General features: G+C 37.9%; 1 protein-coding gene across 1 annotated transcript in view; it reads right to left on the bottom strand.

Annotated features, from left to right (window-relative positions):
* RXFP2 (relaxin family peptide receptor 2) overlaps window positions 1-18548 on the bottom strand; it is a 59030-nt gene extending 40482 nt beyond the window's left edge. The window contains exons 1-2 of the mRNA XM_047074690.1: window positions 18472-18548; window positions 17437-17573 (exon numbers count right to left, since the gene is read on the bottom strand). Of these exons, the coding sequence (XP_046930646.1) occupies window positions 17437-17573; window positions 18472-18548 (214 nt within the window). The remainder of the gene's footprint in view (window positions 1-17436; window positions 17574-18471) is intronic.
* Window positions 18549-19147: the final 599 nt, after the last annotated feature.

The following is a 19147-nucleotide window of genomic DNA, read 5'->3' as shown; positions in this document are numbered from 1 at the left end:
TGATATTTTCCTTTATGTTTCAGAGATAAGGAAGTTAAATGCAGACATCCATCTGGAAAGTCACAGAAGGTTTGTTCTCTATCCCTCTGCTATATTAAAATACATCATACCTCCAACCCAAGGAAAGTCCTGGCCATGATGCCAAACATCAGTGGATGGTTAGGAGCACCTTTCCAACACCGCTCACTCCCTTCAATTAGTGATAATGAACTGTGGTCATGCCTGAATGTATAGTCTCCCCCAGTCAATTTCTGTGAAGTTTTGACTGGCACTCCTTTAAAACAATACATGACTTCTACAATTGTGCTAGAGTATTTATGAAGAACATCTCTTGTTTTCTGGAAAGTACTCTTTCAAAATTGACAGATGTCTCTTACATCTAAATTCCTAGAATGTTTTTGATCATTTTACCCACAGAGTAATTTTGTCAAAGTTAATTATATTCCTTTCTTCATTTTCTCATTCAACCTAGCCACAATTCAGCTGTTGTCTTCCCTTATGTTTCCTTCTCTTATGTTTTGCATCCGTCCTCACAGAGGACTTATGCCCCCCTTGAAATTCAGGTTCCCGATTCAACTGGTATCTTCATAACACAGTAGTTAACAGTGGTCCTCTGGGGTCAGGGGATGATTCAAATACGTGTATAGGGGAGGGAGGATATGAGCAATAAAACATCTTTTACAGGTAGGAAGTTCATAGAAAAATAGTTTAACACCTATTATATCGAAAACACATTATATTTTGTATTGTCTATATTCACTTTGTCTAATTTTCCCTTCCCTTTAATAAATACAACACTACTAAAAAAAAAAAAAAAAAAGGTTAAGAGCCTGGCCCTGTCTTGGAGACAACTGGACATGGCAACACACACTCGACCCCAGAAGCTGCTGCTGTTGCATCTGCTACACCTTCTGTAGATGGGGAGGGTGGCCTTTGGATGCTTTTCTATCCATTGGATGTTTGCTCTTAGCAAAGCAAAAAATATTTTTCTTTGCTATTGTTGCAGTGGTAGATGAATGATTTACTATTAGCAACTTGGCGTAAGACCAGTGAAGGCTGGCGATTTTAGGAAAACTCTGCTGCATGGCTCTGGGAGTTGGCTTGTTAAGCCTATTCACACAGGGAGAGGCATACTGAGTCATGGATTTTTAAATCTCTTCTTTCTTGTAAAGATTTCTGTAGAGGGCAGGTTTATAAAAAACTAGTTGTCCCCCTGTGTTTGGAATATGAATGAGTGAGAGTCAGTATATCCTAGTGTAGCAGCCTTGAAATTTTTTATGATAGTAACTCACAGACATATATCTTGTATCACAATTCAGCATACAAACAGGCACACACTGAAAACAAAATTTCTTGAATTATAACTTGCCTTTTACTGTGTGGGATGTGCTCTGATCATTGCTATTCTATCTTATTCCCTCGGAACGGGATCACAATCCACTAAATTGATCTCACGATCCACTAACGGCATATGACCCATTCATTATTCATAAGTATTCACTAGTGATGAAGTACTCTGGATGCCATCAGACCTGCCTGGGTTGACATTCTTTCTGCCACTCACTAGATTTCAAGAAAGCTACTTAATCTACAAATTTAGTTTTCTCACATTTAAAATAAAGTTCATGTAATATGGATGTGTTTCAGGAGCTGCACAAGCTAATGTTATGAAATACCGGAGACTTCCTGGCCCACGTTAAGCCCTCAGTTAATGTTGGTGTGCAGGTAATTTCAACACAAGGTAAGAAAATAGGACTTTAAGAAGGAAACTCGAATGTAGAATGAAAGCTTGCTGTGCCTTAGCGGTGCAGAATTTTTTACGTGACTTCTAAGAAAGGAATAACAGAGACTATAATAAAAATTCCCCTACCTATTCATGTTTTTCTATTTGAAACACCATATGACATTTAGGGTTTCTATTTTAAGCAGCCTCAAATCGCTTTGAAAGCTAAGGGGGGGGGGATGTTGTAAATGATAAATAAGCAATGAAAATGTCCTCACCATCTAATAATAATATTTTATTAATGATTTAGAAGAGGTGATTAAACATTTGATTAAAGACAATTTTGAAATAGAAAGCTGAGCCTGCATAAGATATTTTGAAGGCAATACATTGTGTTCCTTTGTGGAGTTTACCATGAAGATAACCTTGAGTTCCTTGAGGACTGGACCCAACTAAATGCCCATCTCAGAGAAGCCGATTCAAAGCAAGACAAGTAATCAATTGTCACAGACAAGACAGACCAAGATTATTTCCTTGCATCTGGAAGAAAAGTGGAATACATCTAGCAAGTTAGAGTGAGGGAAGGGGAATGGAAAGACTGACCATGTGTAAAGAGAACTTATCAGTTGCATTTCTCATAATTCCCCGGTTTGCATTCAAGAATGGCAGCTTCCTGAAGATATCCTCGGGGTATAAATTTTATGTGGAAGGAAAAGAAATAAATGAAATCTACTCCCTACCCCTTGCCCTCGGTATCCTAAATCCCTGTTATCCAAGTGCCTGGCACTTACTTCATGCTCAATAATTTTTTTAATGAAGAAATGAATTAATAGGTCACTTGGGAATAAAAAGAATTGTAAGAAGAGCCCCTTTCAAGATTTAAACTTCTCAAAGTTGCAAGCTTATGTTTTTATTTTAATAACAAAAATAGCGTTCAATCTTCCAAGCACTCCATCTATTATTTTTTCTGCCATATATAATTTAAAAAATAATTAAGAATCCCCGCTATATTTGGCACATACTGAAAAAGAATCAATAGCCGTCTGGAGAAAGTGTATTCTGCCGTCTAGTCTTCCTGCCATCTGTGGAAGTGGAAAGAGATCGTTTTTACTGAAACTTAGGGATTACTAAAATGGAGGATGCCTACATAAAAGCTATGTTGATAGCTTCTGCAGCAATTTCTGTGGGACTCCTGCCAAACACACAGCTGAGGGGAGGTTCGAACATGTGAGAGAAAATTGCTCAGTGAGTGCTTCTTCTTTTCTCTTCTGGTCGATATTCTGGACATGTCTGTGCAAAGAGCTTTTTAAATGACTCCTTGATAGCCTTTCGAAGCCAACTGGACTGCTGTCCAAGGACATTTTTTTGCTGCCTGCCAACACCATCGTTGTGTTATTGGGAAACGACAGGTGAACATGCTTTTGTAGGTCCTCAGTTTAAGAATCCATGGAGGTGTGCAAGCCCCTCTTTGCTTTTTCTGATTTTTTGCCAACAGTAGTCCTGCATGAAGCTAAAGAAAGCCCTTATCCCCTCAGCCTAGTGTTCTGGCTGAGATTCTCTCCACACTAATGCCAGAGATGACAGCTCTACGATCCCCCGGGGGGGGGGGGGGTTGGGGCGGGGACACAGAGGATCCTGGCCAATGGGACCATTTCCCAGAATGCACCACTCCTAGTGGATCTCAGTTCAGATGCAGATGAAGCCTCTGCCATTGACTAAAGAGCCAACTAGTCTTTAGCGTAAAGAGCAGCACCAGAAGAAACATTTATTTAATGTGCAAAAAATGTAGGGGCGCCTGGGTGGCGCAGTCGGTTAAGCGTCCGACTTCAGCCAGGTCACGATCTCGCGGTCCGTGAGTTCGAGCCCCGCGTCGGGCTCTGGGCTGATGGCTCAGAGCCTGGAGCCTGTTTCCGATTCTGTGTCTCCCTCTCTCTCTGGCCCTCCCCCGTTCATGCTCTGTCTCTCTCTGTCCCAAAAATAATAAATAAAGGTTGAAAAAAAAATTAAAAAAAAAAATGTTAACTGGTTGCCTGCTATATGCTAGGGCAACAGGTTAGACAATGCCCACTGCTACCTGGAGCTCGGGTGCCAGGATGTCTAAGAGGAGCAGCCGCGACATTTACAAGGCAGAGCAAAGGTGAATCCAGCCCATTCACTGAATCCACCTTTTAGAAGCTCTATTTCTGGGAAGAGTATGAGCATCACTAACAGCTCACCTTTGTGGGATGATTTATTGTTTGTTTGCAAGTAACTAGTAAAGTCTTTCTAAAAAACTTTTATGTTAAGGTGAGTGGAGAGGAATTGGCCTCTTGTGTGGTGTTTTTTAAACTTAGAAATCTTATGCTGTTGTGCTTCTGTTTGGTCTCCCCCTGCCCCAACAGGATTGTGTGGCCGTATCAATCAGTGTGTGTAGGATTCAGATCCAATTTCATTCATGCATTTACCCACCTCCTTGTCATTTCAAAGATTGCTGCCTCAGCTGAATTTCTGTAGGGCCCTATTCTCTCTCATGTTCTTCTGGGACAAACCAACCATCTAAGGCCCTCAGGCCTGAGACGAATGTCCCTCAGGATCCCTCTCACAAATTTTCTGCAGAAACCATCACCCTATCTCCCTCTTCAGATGAGTGTCCGATGTTTGAACAAACAGATTTGAGGAAACAATGCCAAACTAGCTGGAACAAGTATAGACTCAATACATGTTGATTTAAATTAGAAAACAAGAACTTCAAATTGTCGATATCATCATCAACAGGCATGGATTTCAGCCCCACGTTTCCCTTTGCTGGGTGCATTTAGGTGGATCAAAAACTGAATGCTGTGGCCCTTGATGGGTTATAAGGGATATAAGGGCACAAGGAACACTTCTACCCCCAAAACAACCGTGCTACCCACCAATAAACTGCCTAAATTTCACCTTTAGAGAGGAATTCCTTTAGGTTAAAATATTGTCTTTTACTATTTAAACAGCCACCTTGTTCTGTATGAGTTTGAGAGGCTATCTTCTTCCTAAAGAAACCTGCCTAGGCACAACGAACTCACAGAATGACCACCGTGGTGGGTAAAGGGAAGAGGAACATGGAAAAGGTGCTTGTGAAGGTGACACCTGTTGGGAACTTGGCACAGGAAACGTAGAGAGGAGAGAAAACTCTCCATTTTCCCTTGTCCCCTCTCTCTTCTAATTCGTCCCCAATTTGCTGACTACTCTGTGTCAAGGGACTTTCACCGGCTGTTCTTCCTCTTGGTGGCAATTCTCCCAAATTCTAGTTCCATCAACTTATAGATTTACCTACAGACAAGACCGCTGCATGTGCGTAGCTGGGATGTGTTTCACACGACCATGGGACACCATTCAGCAGACTGTTGGTGTTGAGCCACATAAAAGCCACACCATCCTAGACTGAGGCCCTGGGTGCTTTTTCATGATGCACGAAGGATAAAAGTCTCTTTTCCTGTCCATAGTGAAACTGTCCATCTGTGTTCTATATTCCATTTAATCTCATCTTCTCAGAATCTCTCCCGGTTAATTATTATCTCTGTCTCCTATATTTTAATATACTGTCTCTCCACTGGTTTTTATTTTATTTTTTTAACAATATTTCTAATGTTCATTTGTCCATTTGTTTTATTTTGGAGAGAGAGTGTGTATAAACAGGGGGGAAAGGCAGAAGGAGCGAGAGAGAGAGAGAGAAAATCTTAAGCAGGTTCCATGCTCAGCACAGAGCCTGATGTGGGCTCGCTCTCACGACCTGGGGTTCATGACCTGAGCCAAAATCAAGAGTCCAATGCTTAATCAACTGAGTCACCCAGGTGCCCCTCCACTGGTTTTTAAATTGATGTTAATTTTATTCAGTCATCTCTCATGTTCAAAACAAACAAAGAAACAAACCAATCAAGCAAGCAAGCAACCAACAAACCCATCAACCCAAATCCTACTCTATCCACAGTGGAACTGAAATCCACTTCTCTCTTCAAAATTAAATTCCCAAGAAAAATCAAATAAGGCAATGTCTCCACCAGCCTTCCTTCAATCCACAGCGTTTGGTTTTGGCCTTGCTGCTCTGCTGAAAGTCTCCCATCAGCACCATTAATGTCTTCTTTGTTACTAAATGCAGTAGGTATTTTATAGTCTTCATCTTACTTAATCTTTTTGTAGCATTTGACACAGCTTAACCACAGCCACCAAGTTGAAACCATTTTTCCCATGGCTTTGTGATGTCTCACTGCTCTGGTTTACTTCCCCTTCCATATTCTCTAAAGGTCCTCCCCCACCCCCCTCCCAATGCACTGGCTCCTTTTTGCTTTTTGTCAACACCCTAAAGATTACTGATAAACATTTGGTCAGAGATTCCTTGGACCATCAAATCAATTAAAGAATGTAGACGAACCTACAACAAGTTACTGATATTTTAGTTTGTCAAATAAGAAAAAATTTAAAAACCCTAAATTACTATGTATTATAATATTGATTTATTAGAAAAATACTATTTTACCATTAAAAACTACAGAAAACATATCACAGGAAAAAAGAAAGTCCTTTAAAAGGAATATACTTAGCTTTATGAAAAATACTTATTTATGCTCCTGGACTGGTGAAACTTTCATTCCTGACAGCAGTGGCCCGGAACACAGTGTTTGGAACTGTGTGTGAGAAAATCAAATCTGGCAATGTTACCGGAATTCTTTAGAGAGCTTAGCCCTCTGGTCTATAACTCACAAATATTTTCTCCTGGTCTGCCATTCGTCATTAACTTTGCTTATGACAGGGACTCCAGAGATGGATCTATCAGGTTCTGACTTTAAAATGACTATGCAAACTAAAAATAGAAGGTAACTTGCTTGATTTAATAAAGGATATCTATAAAAGCCAACAGTATAGAATATGCTTGATGGTGGATTTTTGAAGGCTTTCCCTTTGAGATTGGGAACAGGATAGCAATGTCCACTATACCACATCTATTCAACATTGTACTGGGAGACTTAGCAAATGTAGTGAGACAAGGCAAGTAAATCAATGGTTTAAATATTGAAGGAGAAGAAATAAAACTGTCATCGTTTATGAATAATATGAATGTGAACGTAAAAATCCAAGATAATTAATTGTTAGGACTAGTAAATCTAGCAAGCTTTCTGAAAATCAAAGTCATTTCTGTATGTCAGCAACAAATGATTAGACAATAAAATTTAAAAAATGCCTTTTACTATAGCATCAACAGTGTCACATATTTGGGAATAAATTTAACAACAATCTGCAAGACATTTATGCAAAGTATATAAAATTACTGAGTGACATTAAAAACTTAAATAAATGGAGACAATATTTTAAAGATGTTAATTCTTTCGCCCAATTGATCTACAGTTTCAAAGCAATTACAATAGAAATCCAGGAATGTGCATGTACAGTGTGTAGAAATGAATAAGTTGTTTCTAAAATGAGTAATATATTTCTAGGAGGACAAGAAGAGTCAGGTCAGTTTGGAAGAAGGAGAACAAAGCAAGAGAACTTATCTATAAACTAAGACCTATTATGATGGTACAATAATTTGGGCAAAGAGTGAATATTGGGGCAAAGGGTGAACAATAGACCAGCCGAATGGAATAGAAACTTCAGAAAAAGACAGACAGATGTGAACATTAATTTACGAACAAGTAGCACTACAGAACAGTGGTTGGGGATGGGTACTTCTAGGTGAATTATATTTAAATACCCAAGGTAAAACAATAGAGTTTCTGGATGATAATATAGAAAAAAGTCTTTATGACTTTGGGGTAGAGATTTTAAAGACAATACAAAAAATAGAGAACAAAAACATTAATCATATAGGAAAGAGCTAAATTAGGTTATATTAAAATTAATAAGTTCTATTGAAAAAAAAAGAAAAAAGAAACCATTAAGAAAGTGTAAAGGCAAGCTACAGAGTAGAAGATGTCTCAGAAACAACAGAAGTTGGCAAAGATGTGGAGACAAGGGAACACTTTTGCACTGCTGGTGGGAATGCAAACTGGTGCAGCCACCCTATGACCCAGCAATTGCACTACTAGGTATTTATCCAAAGGATACAAAAATGCTGATTCAAAGAGGCACATGCACGCCAATGTTTATAGCAGCACCATCAACGATAGTCAAATTATGGAAAGAGCCCAAATGTCCATGGATAAAGAAGGATATGGTATATATACACACACACAATGGAATATTACTCAGCAATCAAATAGAATGAAATCTTGCCATTGGAAACAACGTATTATTCTAAGGGAAATAAGTCATCAGAGAAAGATAAATTTCATATGATTTCATTCCTATGTGGAATTTAAGAAGCAAAACAAATGAACATAGGGAAAGGGAAGGAAAAATGAGATAAAAACAGGGAGACTTTTAAATGTAGAGAACATACCATAAGAGACTTTTAAATGTAGAGAACAAACTGAGGGGTTGCTGGCAGGGTGTTGGGTGGGTATGGGCTAAATGGGTGATGGAGATTAAGGAGTACACTCGTTGGGATGAGCACTGAGTGTTATATATAAGTGATTAATCACTAAATTCCACTCCTGAAACAATTACTGCACTATATGTTAACTAGCTTGGATTTAAATAAACCTTAAAAGACATTTTTTAATTAAGAAAAAAGAAAGTTTAAAGGCAAGCTCCAGAGTAGAAGATGTTTCAGAAAGTTTATAATTAGAATATGTGTGTGAGTGCATGCATGTGTGCGTGAGAGTGTGTGTGTGTGTGTGTGTGTGTGTGGAGGGGAGCGGGGGGAGAGAGGTCCTACAAAATAATGAGGACAATATGAACAATAAATAGAAAATGAACAAGAGACTGAACAGACACATAGCAAAAGCAGATATACCAATGGCCAAAAACACATTTGAAAAGATATTCAATCTAATTAGTTAGCAGGGAAATGCAAATTAAAACTACAAGTAATATTACTACAGGTTACCAGTATGGCTACAATTAAAAAAAAAAAAAACTACTGGGGCACCTGGGTGGCTCAGTTGGATAAGCATGGGACTCTTGTTTTTGGCTCAGTTCATGATCTTGAGGTTGTGAGATCAAGCCCCGTATGGGGCTCTGCACTACGCATGGAGCCTGCTTGGGATTCTCTCTTTCTCTCTCTCTCTCTCTCTCTCTGATCCTCCCTCCCCCAAATAAATAAATAAACCTAAAAAATAAAAAACACCATCATAAACTATTTGGTGAGGATGTGAGGCTGTGCAAACTCTCACACACTAGTAGGGTGCTCCTTGGAGCGACTGCTTTGGGAAGCCATTTGGCATTGTCTGGTAAAGTCGAAGCCTTAAAAACCTGATGAGTCTGCAGTTTTACTTGTAGGCTTGTGCCCACAGAAATGCACGCACATGTGCACCAAGAGACTCAGACAAGAATATTCACGGAAGCATTCTTCGTAACAGCCCCAAACTGGAAACCACCCAACCATCCTTGACAAATAAGATAGATAAAAAGTATGGCGTATTTATCGGCGGCATACAATAGAGTTCTGCAAATGAGCGAACTAAATCATTCAAAGCGGTTTCAGATCAAGCACAGGCAGAGAACGCTTCTCCTTTACTTTTTAGAATGGCTGTCTACTCTGTCAGGAACACGCTCCTGGCGGCCCTGACTTCTGAGGTAATAAGACACGGAGGCCTCTTCCTTCAGCCTGTGCTGTTCTCTGCCTCTGAAATGCCATTTCTCTCCTGGTTCACTTCCTCACTCTTCACACCCGTTACAAAAGTCATTTCTGTGAGAACTTTCAGGATCCCCTCCAAAGTTGTTCCGAAGTATGAGCCTTCCCAAAGCATCTTACGCATATCCCTATTGTAGTATTTATGACATTTTAGGATTATAAAATATAACACATATTTTTATATCTATATTATATATCTCTAATAAAGTGTATATATATACATATGTATACACACTTTATTCTAGATATCTTCCTTTATCCCGTAGTATGTTGTGCCCCTCTTATGGAGAGGAACTTTACCAGTTTTGATTCTCTCACTGCCTAACAAAGTTTTCAGTTTTTAGCACATACTATATGCCTCAAAATTGCTTTGCAAACTGAATTATCATTTTCAGGGGCGGCCATGTTGTTTCCATAACTGGACTACATATCCCTAAATTCCTGTATGTGGGGTGGGGGGCACATAGCTACTTCATGTCAGAAGTGTAGGCCAAACTTGAGTGTGCGTGTTCATATGCCATCCATGTGGGTTAGGCGCATGTAGAAGATTTATGTTCATTTCTCTTTTCTCATTTATCTAATATCAGTACTTCAGGGGGTTTTTCATGTTGGCATTTTTGCTTAAAGTTACCTACCATGGAAGAGGAGACATGGTCCGGTGTCTCCTAATTTCCAGGTAGATTCTATGTATGTTGGGGTAAGGTGGTCCACATTGGCTTATTACAGCATATGCTCTACGTCTGGGAATCAGGTTATAGTACGAGTAATTTCCTCATGCTTTGTTCTTTACAAAACTCTTGCAATTCACTCAGACAATGGACAAAAATCACACTGCATTTGCAAAACCCTGTGCTCTTAGCGAGGGCAACTTACTTTTCCAAGTAGATCATTTTAGCATTAATTAGAGTAAGAGCGGCATTTGTAAGTGGGGAATGGGAAACAGCCATAAAGGAATGGTTTCTGAATGAGGAAACAGAGTTTTTCACTAACACTCAGCATGGATTATCCTTTTCTTAACTGTAAGTGAGTTTACCTAAAGACTCTCTCATCTCACTCCCACACAGAAGTTAAGACTTTTGAGGGAATATCTTTGCAGTGGCCCTCAAAAGAAGAATGGAAGTGAATCCATATCTTTTGAATTTCTTATATTTCATGAATTTACATGAAAGAAAATTAAGAGTACAAATATCTACAATAATAAATATACTATTTTTAGCCTATCTGGTTGAGAAAGAAAGTCTCAGGCAAACGTGTGACTAAGACAGAAGTGTGCCTGGGTGGCTCAGTCAGTTGAGCGTGCATCTTCAGCTCAGGTCATGATCTTACAGTTCAGGAGTTCGAGCCCCACATCGGGCTCGCTGCTGTCAGCGTGGAACCCGCTTCAGATCTTCCGTCTCCCTTTCCCTGCCCTGCTCCTGCTTGTGCGCGCTCTCTCTCTCTTTCAAAAATAAATAAACACAAAAAACCCGGAGAGGTGGGTGAAACGAGGGGAGGGAGGGAGTGAGGAGAGGTCCCTAAAATAGCACTCTTGTCCTCCTACAGGCAAATGACTAGCCCAGTGTCCACTGGCTGGACGTGGATAATGAAAGCCAGGTGACGAATGAAAAAGAGGATCTTACTCTAAATCAGAAGAGACGTCTCCCTAGCCACTTGTATCATAGGTTTAGGGTTTCTTTCAAAAAAAAAAAAAAAAAAGGAGTGGTAACATTGACTACTTTACAGCTAAACTTGCATATTAATTATACTTTCTTGAATCATACTATCCATTAAGAGGCTGTGTATTGATAATTAGATAACATATGTTCAGCTATTCCCTTGCCAAATATTTAATTGGTTCTTATCATCCTCAAAATGAAAAAAAAATTCAAGTTGAATTAATATGTAAAATAATGCAGGTAAGCCCAATGAACATCCTGATATGAACAAAGAATTAGCAAGGAATGAGCATATCTTATAGGAGAAAAGCCTACTTATATTTTGATGTGCTAATGTAATATCAGTGTTCCCAGAGATGCGATCCATAGGGCAGGTTTATCAGAACACCTGGGTTGCTTCTATACTGCGCAGAGCCCTGTGGCCCAGCCTAGATCTGTTGAATCTACTGGGGGTGGCACCATAGAATCTAGTTCTTTAACGTCATCACAAATGGGTCTTAGACACCAACAATCACACCAATATGGCTGAGGCTAAGGGGTTATTTGGTATGTTGAGGGTCAAAGGCCAGTGAGGATAAGGCAGTGACTTGAACACAGTTCCGCTGATCCTAAATCTAGCATCCTTGCCACACTGTGCTGCCTCCCCTCCCCGAATCCCTTACACCTGTATGGCACTTCCCTTCGCGACTCCAAATCGGTGTGTGGCCACTAGGGTCCAACGTCTGATAAAGCGAAATCTAAAGAATGAAACTACCTTCTTTTCTGAGCTTCTGCATCAAGGTTGTGAGCAAGTTCCGAATATGCTCCCCACAACACACTCTTCTCCATAGACACAAAAAAGGTGGGTATCATGTTTCTTCATGAAAACGTCAAGCTCATAGCAGAGAGAACTCTCCACAGTGCGTGAAGAGAGAAAAAGTCACTGGAGTGAGAGGAGCTAGCCCCCCAAGGTGGGCAGGGAGCTGGGACTGGTTGAGCATGAGGATTGGGCACCAAGCCCATCTGTGAAAGCCCAGCCAGCAGCTGTGTGAACCTGCAGACTCGTGTGCTGGGACTGAGCCCCGGACGATGAGTGTAAAGGGCTCCGTCTGACCCCCCAAGGTTGTGGACCGAATATCACCCTGCCCATGTCAGCAGTGACAGCGGCAGTGATGCCTTGCAAACCAGACATGAGATTTGGAACTGGGTCACCCACGAGGTAAAAATCGCTGAAACCTGAACATAAACTCCAGCTCAGACCTGAACACTTCCATGGGCTATATTGCCACAATTCTGAGATCCCTCAAAGGCAGAGGTGTGCAGGGGAAAAAAATCCCTCTGACTTTATGAAAGTGTGCAGGGCTCCAAAAAAAAGGGAGAATTCATACCTGGGGAATTAGATGATAGTGCTTTAAAAAGCGGTTTAAATCTGTATTTATTTTCCAAAGAAATAATGGGAGGAATAATTTCGTGAAGTAAGAAGGGAAGTTTATAAAACCAGAACAGACAGATTTAAATACAGCCGGAATTATTGGAATGGAAAATATAGTCACCAACATTTAAAAAATATCTGAACGAATTGAATAAAAAATGAACCAGAACCACAGAAAGGGAGAATTCGTTAAAATAATCTCTCTTTCTCTCTCATAGAACACTTATTTTGGTAATACAGAACTTCCCTGAGCAAAGAAAATAGTCAGATACCACTGGTGAGAAAAATGTTGGACAGACAGCTGGTAATCTGAATAGGGTGATGGCTAGTATAGATCTATAACGCCTTAACAGAAACCGTTTGGAGAAATGTATTCCAGAATTTATCATTTGTTGTGGTTTAGAAAGTTAAATGATACTTAGGCTATCAATGACATAACATTCTCTGCTGGGTCTAGGGCAAAATCACATGAGCAAACACATTAATATCTATGTATATATCACAACGTATGACATTTTGCAGTAAATTTATAAGTGAAGACCTTAAATAGTTTCTGGTAAATTCTAACCACATTTTTTTTGGCAAAAGAGTTCAAACTCTCAGTTTTTGGAGCTCTCTGCATTTCAGAATTGTGGAGAAATCACCATGGACCTCCAAAACGAGTGCAAGGTGGGGTTGAAGTTATAACAAGATATAGTACATGTTTGCTTGTGTTTGAACACATGTTCTAGCAATCTGAGCAACAGAAATGATGACTGCTGGCCAGGCCGGGAGATGCTGGGGCTAGACACAAATAACAGAAAGGGGACCAGGGTCTCAAGAGGAACAAGACAGATACAAGAAGACCTGGAGAGGAAGCTCAAGAATGACAAGAGGCCATCAAAGGTGAGGAATACCTGGGAAAGGAGGAAACCGAGGGGCGGTTGGATTCCAAGGGGAAATGACAAGGCAGATGCTAACGGTCAAAGTGGAGCAGATATGGGAATTAGGGAGCATGAAATGGGAAAAGCATGAAGCTTGAGCTGGAGAAGGTAAGCACTCAAAGAGTAAGAGAGTTGAAAAGTGGAGGCAGGAAGACAAGACAGAAGAGGTCTCAGAGGCCAGGAAACCTGGAAAAGACCACAGTGAGGAGGTAAGAGGGAGAAACAGCAGCCAGAGAGGCCAGGAGGGCGTCTGAGACAGATGTGTGCAAAGGGGAGGAGAAGAAGGAGTTAAGTGTGTCAGGAGATGAATCTAAGAAAGGAGCGCCGGTGGGGGTGGGTGGGCGGGGGACTCAGGGGGAAGAGAGAGGCCTAAAGAGGAAAAGAGGTGAGGATGGAAGACAGAAGAGTGCAAAGGAAGAGTAACCTAAGACAAGTGGTCTACCATGTTATCAATCTCACTGAATTTATTTAAAGGCTTTTTACTTGGTAATAAAGTTAATTCTTCTACTGCAATTCCTTTCTAATCTTACAACATTCAAAAGTTTATCGAACCACGCGAGCATTAAAGCAACCATTTCATTTTGATTTGGGAGCACGTTCCGAGGTATTTAACACAGTTGAAATTACTGCAAGCTTAATTTTAAAAGGATTTTTTCATGTTTATTTATTTTTGAGAGAGGGAGAGAGAGAGCACACAAGACAGGGAGGGGCAGAGAGAGAGAGGGGAACAGAGGATCCGAAGCAAGTTCAGCTGTCAGCTTGGGGCCTGAACTCACGAACCATGAGATCATGACCTGAGCCCAAGACAGATGCTTAAGTGACTGAGCAACCCAGGCACCCAGAAAACTTAGTTTTTATCCAGATGTACTCAATGATTGGAAGTGTGGGGTGAGAAATTGATGTGCGTGAATAAAGCAGAGAAGACAGGTGTATTTTTTGTTTTCAGATAATTCCCTACTATTTCTCATGTAAAACAAGCACATTAATTTTTTCTGATAAACATTAAGTTATATGTTTACCAAACAAGTAATAGGTTCTTAAACGTATGCATTTAAGATATACATACGTTCCTAAAAATGCTGTGCGTTTATCATTATATAATTATGGACACAAAAACTATTCTAATTAGTTGAATTTTTTCAGGCTACAATTTCCTAGGACAAAAGTGTGGCATTTTTCAAAACTAACTGATTTGAAGGCAAACCAATTTTGTCTCTAAAATTCAGGCGACAGCCAATTTTGTTAGTTCAAGTAAGAGTCCTTAAAACTCTTGATATACCTGGTCATATTTATTTACAATAAGATAAACAAATGAATAAACATCTGTTGCAAGATGTATTTGGTTAGTGCCTTTAGAGAGAACACATCTCAAATAGCTTTCGCTTCTGGTTTTCTGATATTTTCTGTCTTCCTCACAGAGGGCTCCATTCAGGGAAGTTTCTTTTTCATTAGTGGTGCCCATGTAGCCTCTCTGTATGACTGGCCTGCAATATAATAGATTTTCACAGCTACCAGCAGCATGATGTAATTGTGTGAAATTAAAATTTAGTTGGAAAACCTTTTCTCAAGTGACAGCAACCAATTAGAAGCGACATTTCTTAGAAAAAGGAGCATCCAACGCGAGCTTTGAACTTGTCCATTAGGGGGCAGTCAAATACTGCTCACTTCAAAATGTTAGGCCCCTGTTTTCAATGACTTCATTTTTTGAAGGTTAGCAAATTTTTTGAGTAGCTAGCAACCTAGAGTTACCCAGTAGCATTGTGGGCACTTTATGCTTTTAATTTCCCAGATAAGCCCATGTTTTCGGTTTGTAATATTATCCGTAATTAATCCACAAAAAACTTGTTGGGGAGGAGGTGGCTTGAGTCTGATTAACAAGGATACCCAGTGAATAAATTGATGATAAAATACATGTACAAAGTTATAATAAGATATGTTATCTTTACTCATCAGTTAATGTCTGTAGCTTGTTAGCCAATATCACTAATCCCTTAGACACTCAAGGGTGATGATGGCCAGAAGAGAAAAGGTAAAACATAATGTCTGCCTTTTCCTTTTGTTTAGGTCTGACCTAAAAAATTATGACAAATATTTATGTAAATGTAAGAAGCAATCTGTGCTCTTACATAATTCCGGATGACTTTTCTTTATTCTAGCCGAACTACTTTAACTGTCTATAATTTTATTGTGAAAAACTTCCACTAATTATATAGCAAATGATTATTATCTTTATAAATAAGAATAAGATATCAAAGGATTAACATGTCTAGCTTTGAAAATAATGTTAAAAAGAAAGGGTTAAATTAGCAATTGAAGTGAAAGGTCAATTGGAAAATAAAAATTTCCAAGGAATTACAATGAAAATATTTATCAGGTTGGACTGTGGATCTGAAACATGGCATTTGCTTAGAAATAAACCAAAATCATCTGTTTAAAATTTCTTTCCTTTCTTTTTTAGTTTAAAGAACACCATTACGTTATGGTAAATCTTAAAACACTATTTCAGTAATAGATGTTTTTCATCTCATAAAAATTTTGTTCACAAAGTCAATTAAATGTATTACCACAAGCAATACTATACTTTATATTTTATACATATCCTTTATACCATATATATTTTATACCATATATTTTATTAAAACTGGTTAACTATATTGCAATTCCTGTACAGTAAGGAATTAAGGGTACAGATTACCTCTACAAAGTGTATTGGATCCAAGAACCTTCTTTTTAACTTTTATTCTTAAAAATCATGTAAAATTTAATATTACAGATATGCATAGGATATAAATTGAAGGAAGACCCTAAATCAAAGAAATAGACTGCTCTCCACAAACGTATTTCATGTCAAGTGAGTTCATATATTCCTTGTCTTTAAGAAACACATAAGGCAACACTTAAATGATAACTTAAATTTTTATGTAAAGGAGATTAAAATGCAAAATAAAAATCATGCTAACTGTATTAGGATAATACTTTAAAATAGTCTGAAGAAAATTTTAGTATTTCAAATTCAAACTAAAACTGAAATACTTTAAAAATCTTCTATTTGTTAGAAGTTTGTAAATAATTGTTCATAAATAACTGCATTTTATTTCAAGATTAAAAATACTCAATTGAGTTCATTTAATGAAAACTGAGTATTTTAGAAACCTAAAACCAATTTCTCAGAAAACAAAAATAATTTCAAATTCTAACTCTTATTCTCAGAAGTTTATCAAAATTCTTTAAGAAAGACTAGGAACTTAGACACATTTTGAATAATAATAAACCCAACATGCTTTGGATATAATAAATAGATACAAGTGTACAAGCTCACAATAAAGCAAGGGTATATTTTTCTTTAAAACCAGGTGAATATTAATTTTTTTCCTAAGAAAAATGCCAAGTTATAAATATGGATGAAATAAAAATGTTTAAAAATCAAAACCAGTAAGGAGAGTCCTTTTGTACATTTTTAATGATTTTATTTTACATAGGTTTGCTCTAAGGGAGAGATTCTGACTTTTAGATTTGTGGCTTTTTCTTTTCCTTCTTTCTTTCTTTGTTTTTTTTTTTTCTTTTTTCTTTTTTTTGGGGGGGCAGTTCCCAGTTCAGCTATGTTAACAACAAAACATAGCAACTAACAATTACATACATTTTATGAAGATATTTCAACAGGTTGAAATTTCATAAGGCAAAATTTTAATTTTTTAATTTGTCATGCTTGTTTTTTTTTTTTTTTTTTTTACAAATACTAAGAACTATTTTCGCCATTATAATTGATATATTCCACATTGGTTTTAAAAAAATGTCTTACCTACAATTTTAATAACATACAAAAGCAAATTCCCATGAAAAATTTGTTGCTGCTAGAAATTGCTAGGATGGGACTACAAGCAATTAGTGGTGATGACAATGACAACGTAAACTGGATGTCTGTTTCTCAAACGCTGCAATGAGTCTATTATAAATATGCTAGAACTAAATAGAAATAGTCTATTTTCTATTCTTTTGGAATTGCACTCATTTAAGCGAGAAAGTAGCAGACTTACCTTTGACATCTATCAGGATGATGAAATGAAGTAGAAGGAACATTGCAATCAGTCTGAGGCTGAAGAGATGTTTAATACCAGAAAAGTAACAATAGGTTTTCAGCAATTGAAGTATTAGATGTATCCTCCTTATACCTCTGAAGGAGTTCTGACATAGTAACTTCGGTGCCTCCCATGTGTCTGAGCATGCTCAGAGCTAGAACCTTACTGGCATTGAGGGGAGAAGGTCTTGTCACTCTGCAGCCTATCTTTTTTGCTCTTTCTTTTTTGTTTCATATTATTTTAAATCTGCGGTTGTATTCTTGGTCGTTATTTCCTTATAGTATGGACAGAGAGACATAAATAAGACTTGGGCATTATTAGATAAGAAACATTGTTTTAAATCACTTAAAATTTGTTTCCCTTCAAAGCATGTAGTGCAATTTGCTCTTACTTAAAATCTAAACATACACAGTTCTTGCATATGAAGGGATATAGATTTACAGTGAAAAGGTGATGAAACTCTTTACAAGCATATTTTCAATGCAAGAAGCAAGTGACAAAAAGCTACTTACTGACAAATACATGAAGAACACCTATTCAAACGCTTTTCAATGTTTTCAAATAACATACAGAAAGATAGTAATAATGAAAATATATGGCCTTGGGTTTAATAGTTATTGTAAAACATTTACACAATGTTTTAAGCATTTACTTACTCTGTAACCATATTCCTTTTTTAAAGTGGATAATTTTAAAGTGGATAATTTTGCTTTCAATGCTGTGTTGCATGCCTATCAGAAAACATTAATTACAGTTTAGTTCTTACATCCTGAAAGTGGCTTCTAAGACAGCACAGTTAGTGCAAATGCAAGTATAGGAAGGGACTTTTGGTTGATCCTCGCATAATCAGAAAGATTTCTACAAAACTTCAGTGTAGAATTTTGTTGTCAGTGTTTCACTGACTAGGAAATGCCTATGTAGACATATATAAAACAGCTTGTAGTCCTAATTTGGATGGAGGATTTTGTAAGTGAATGATAGGGATTCTCTTACATGTCGTTATTAATCGTGTCGTTAACAACGCTGTTTGAAAAACTGTCCAGTGATGGCTGGCCATTGTGGTCACTCATCATAAGAGACAGAGTTTTCATTGTTCTTTCTTTCTTTCTTTCTTTCTTTCTTTCTTTCTTTCTTTCTTTCTTTCCAGGCTTTGATAGAATAAGGATTCAAAAGGGATTTGAAAGGGAAAATATTTTATCAATCACATGACGTGTTAGTTCTTTCTCTTTTAAGAAGTGAGCTAAATTCTCCAGATACGTTTAGATGTGTTTGTTCTCCTCTTATTTTTCAAACCAAGAAAGCAACAAAGAGAATCAAGCATTAGATGAGAAGAAAAATTTCAAAATCTTTCCTTACGTTTCAGGCACCTTTTTTTCTTCACTAACCTCGAGGACTTTTTAAATAAAAATTGCCTTACTTCACTTAAAAAAATCAGGGGGATCACTTTTTCTTCTATTTTGTGTTCTGCCATCAAGAGGATGGTTGATAGTTTCTGGTATTGAAACTTTGGGCATGAATTTTTAAGTGCAAGTAAATGCCATGGATTGCCCATCACAAATCTATTGGAAATTTAAATATATAATCCATGAAAATACAATTTTTAGAGCAAGAATTGTCAAGATTTCAAAGAAATTACCAGACTTACTCATGAAAGAAATAGAGTTTAATT

Source organism: Lynx rufus, unplaced genomic scaffold (assembly GCF_022079265.1).
Source record: "Lynx rufus isolate CCGP_SWC_20201006 ecotype Redwood Valley unplaced genomic scaffold, mLynRuf1.p SCAF_1, whole genome shotgun sequence".
NCBI lineage: Eukaryota > Metazoa > Chordata > Mammalia > Carnivora > Felidae > Lynx > Lynx rufus.
Note: the sequence above shows the minus strand (reverse complement) of the source record. Positions and strands in the feature narration are given on the sequence as shown.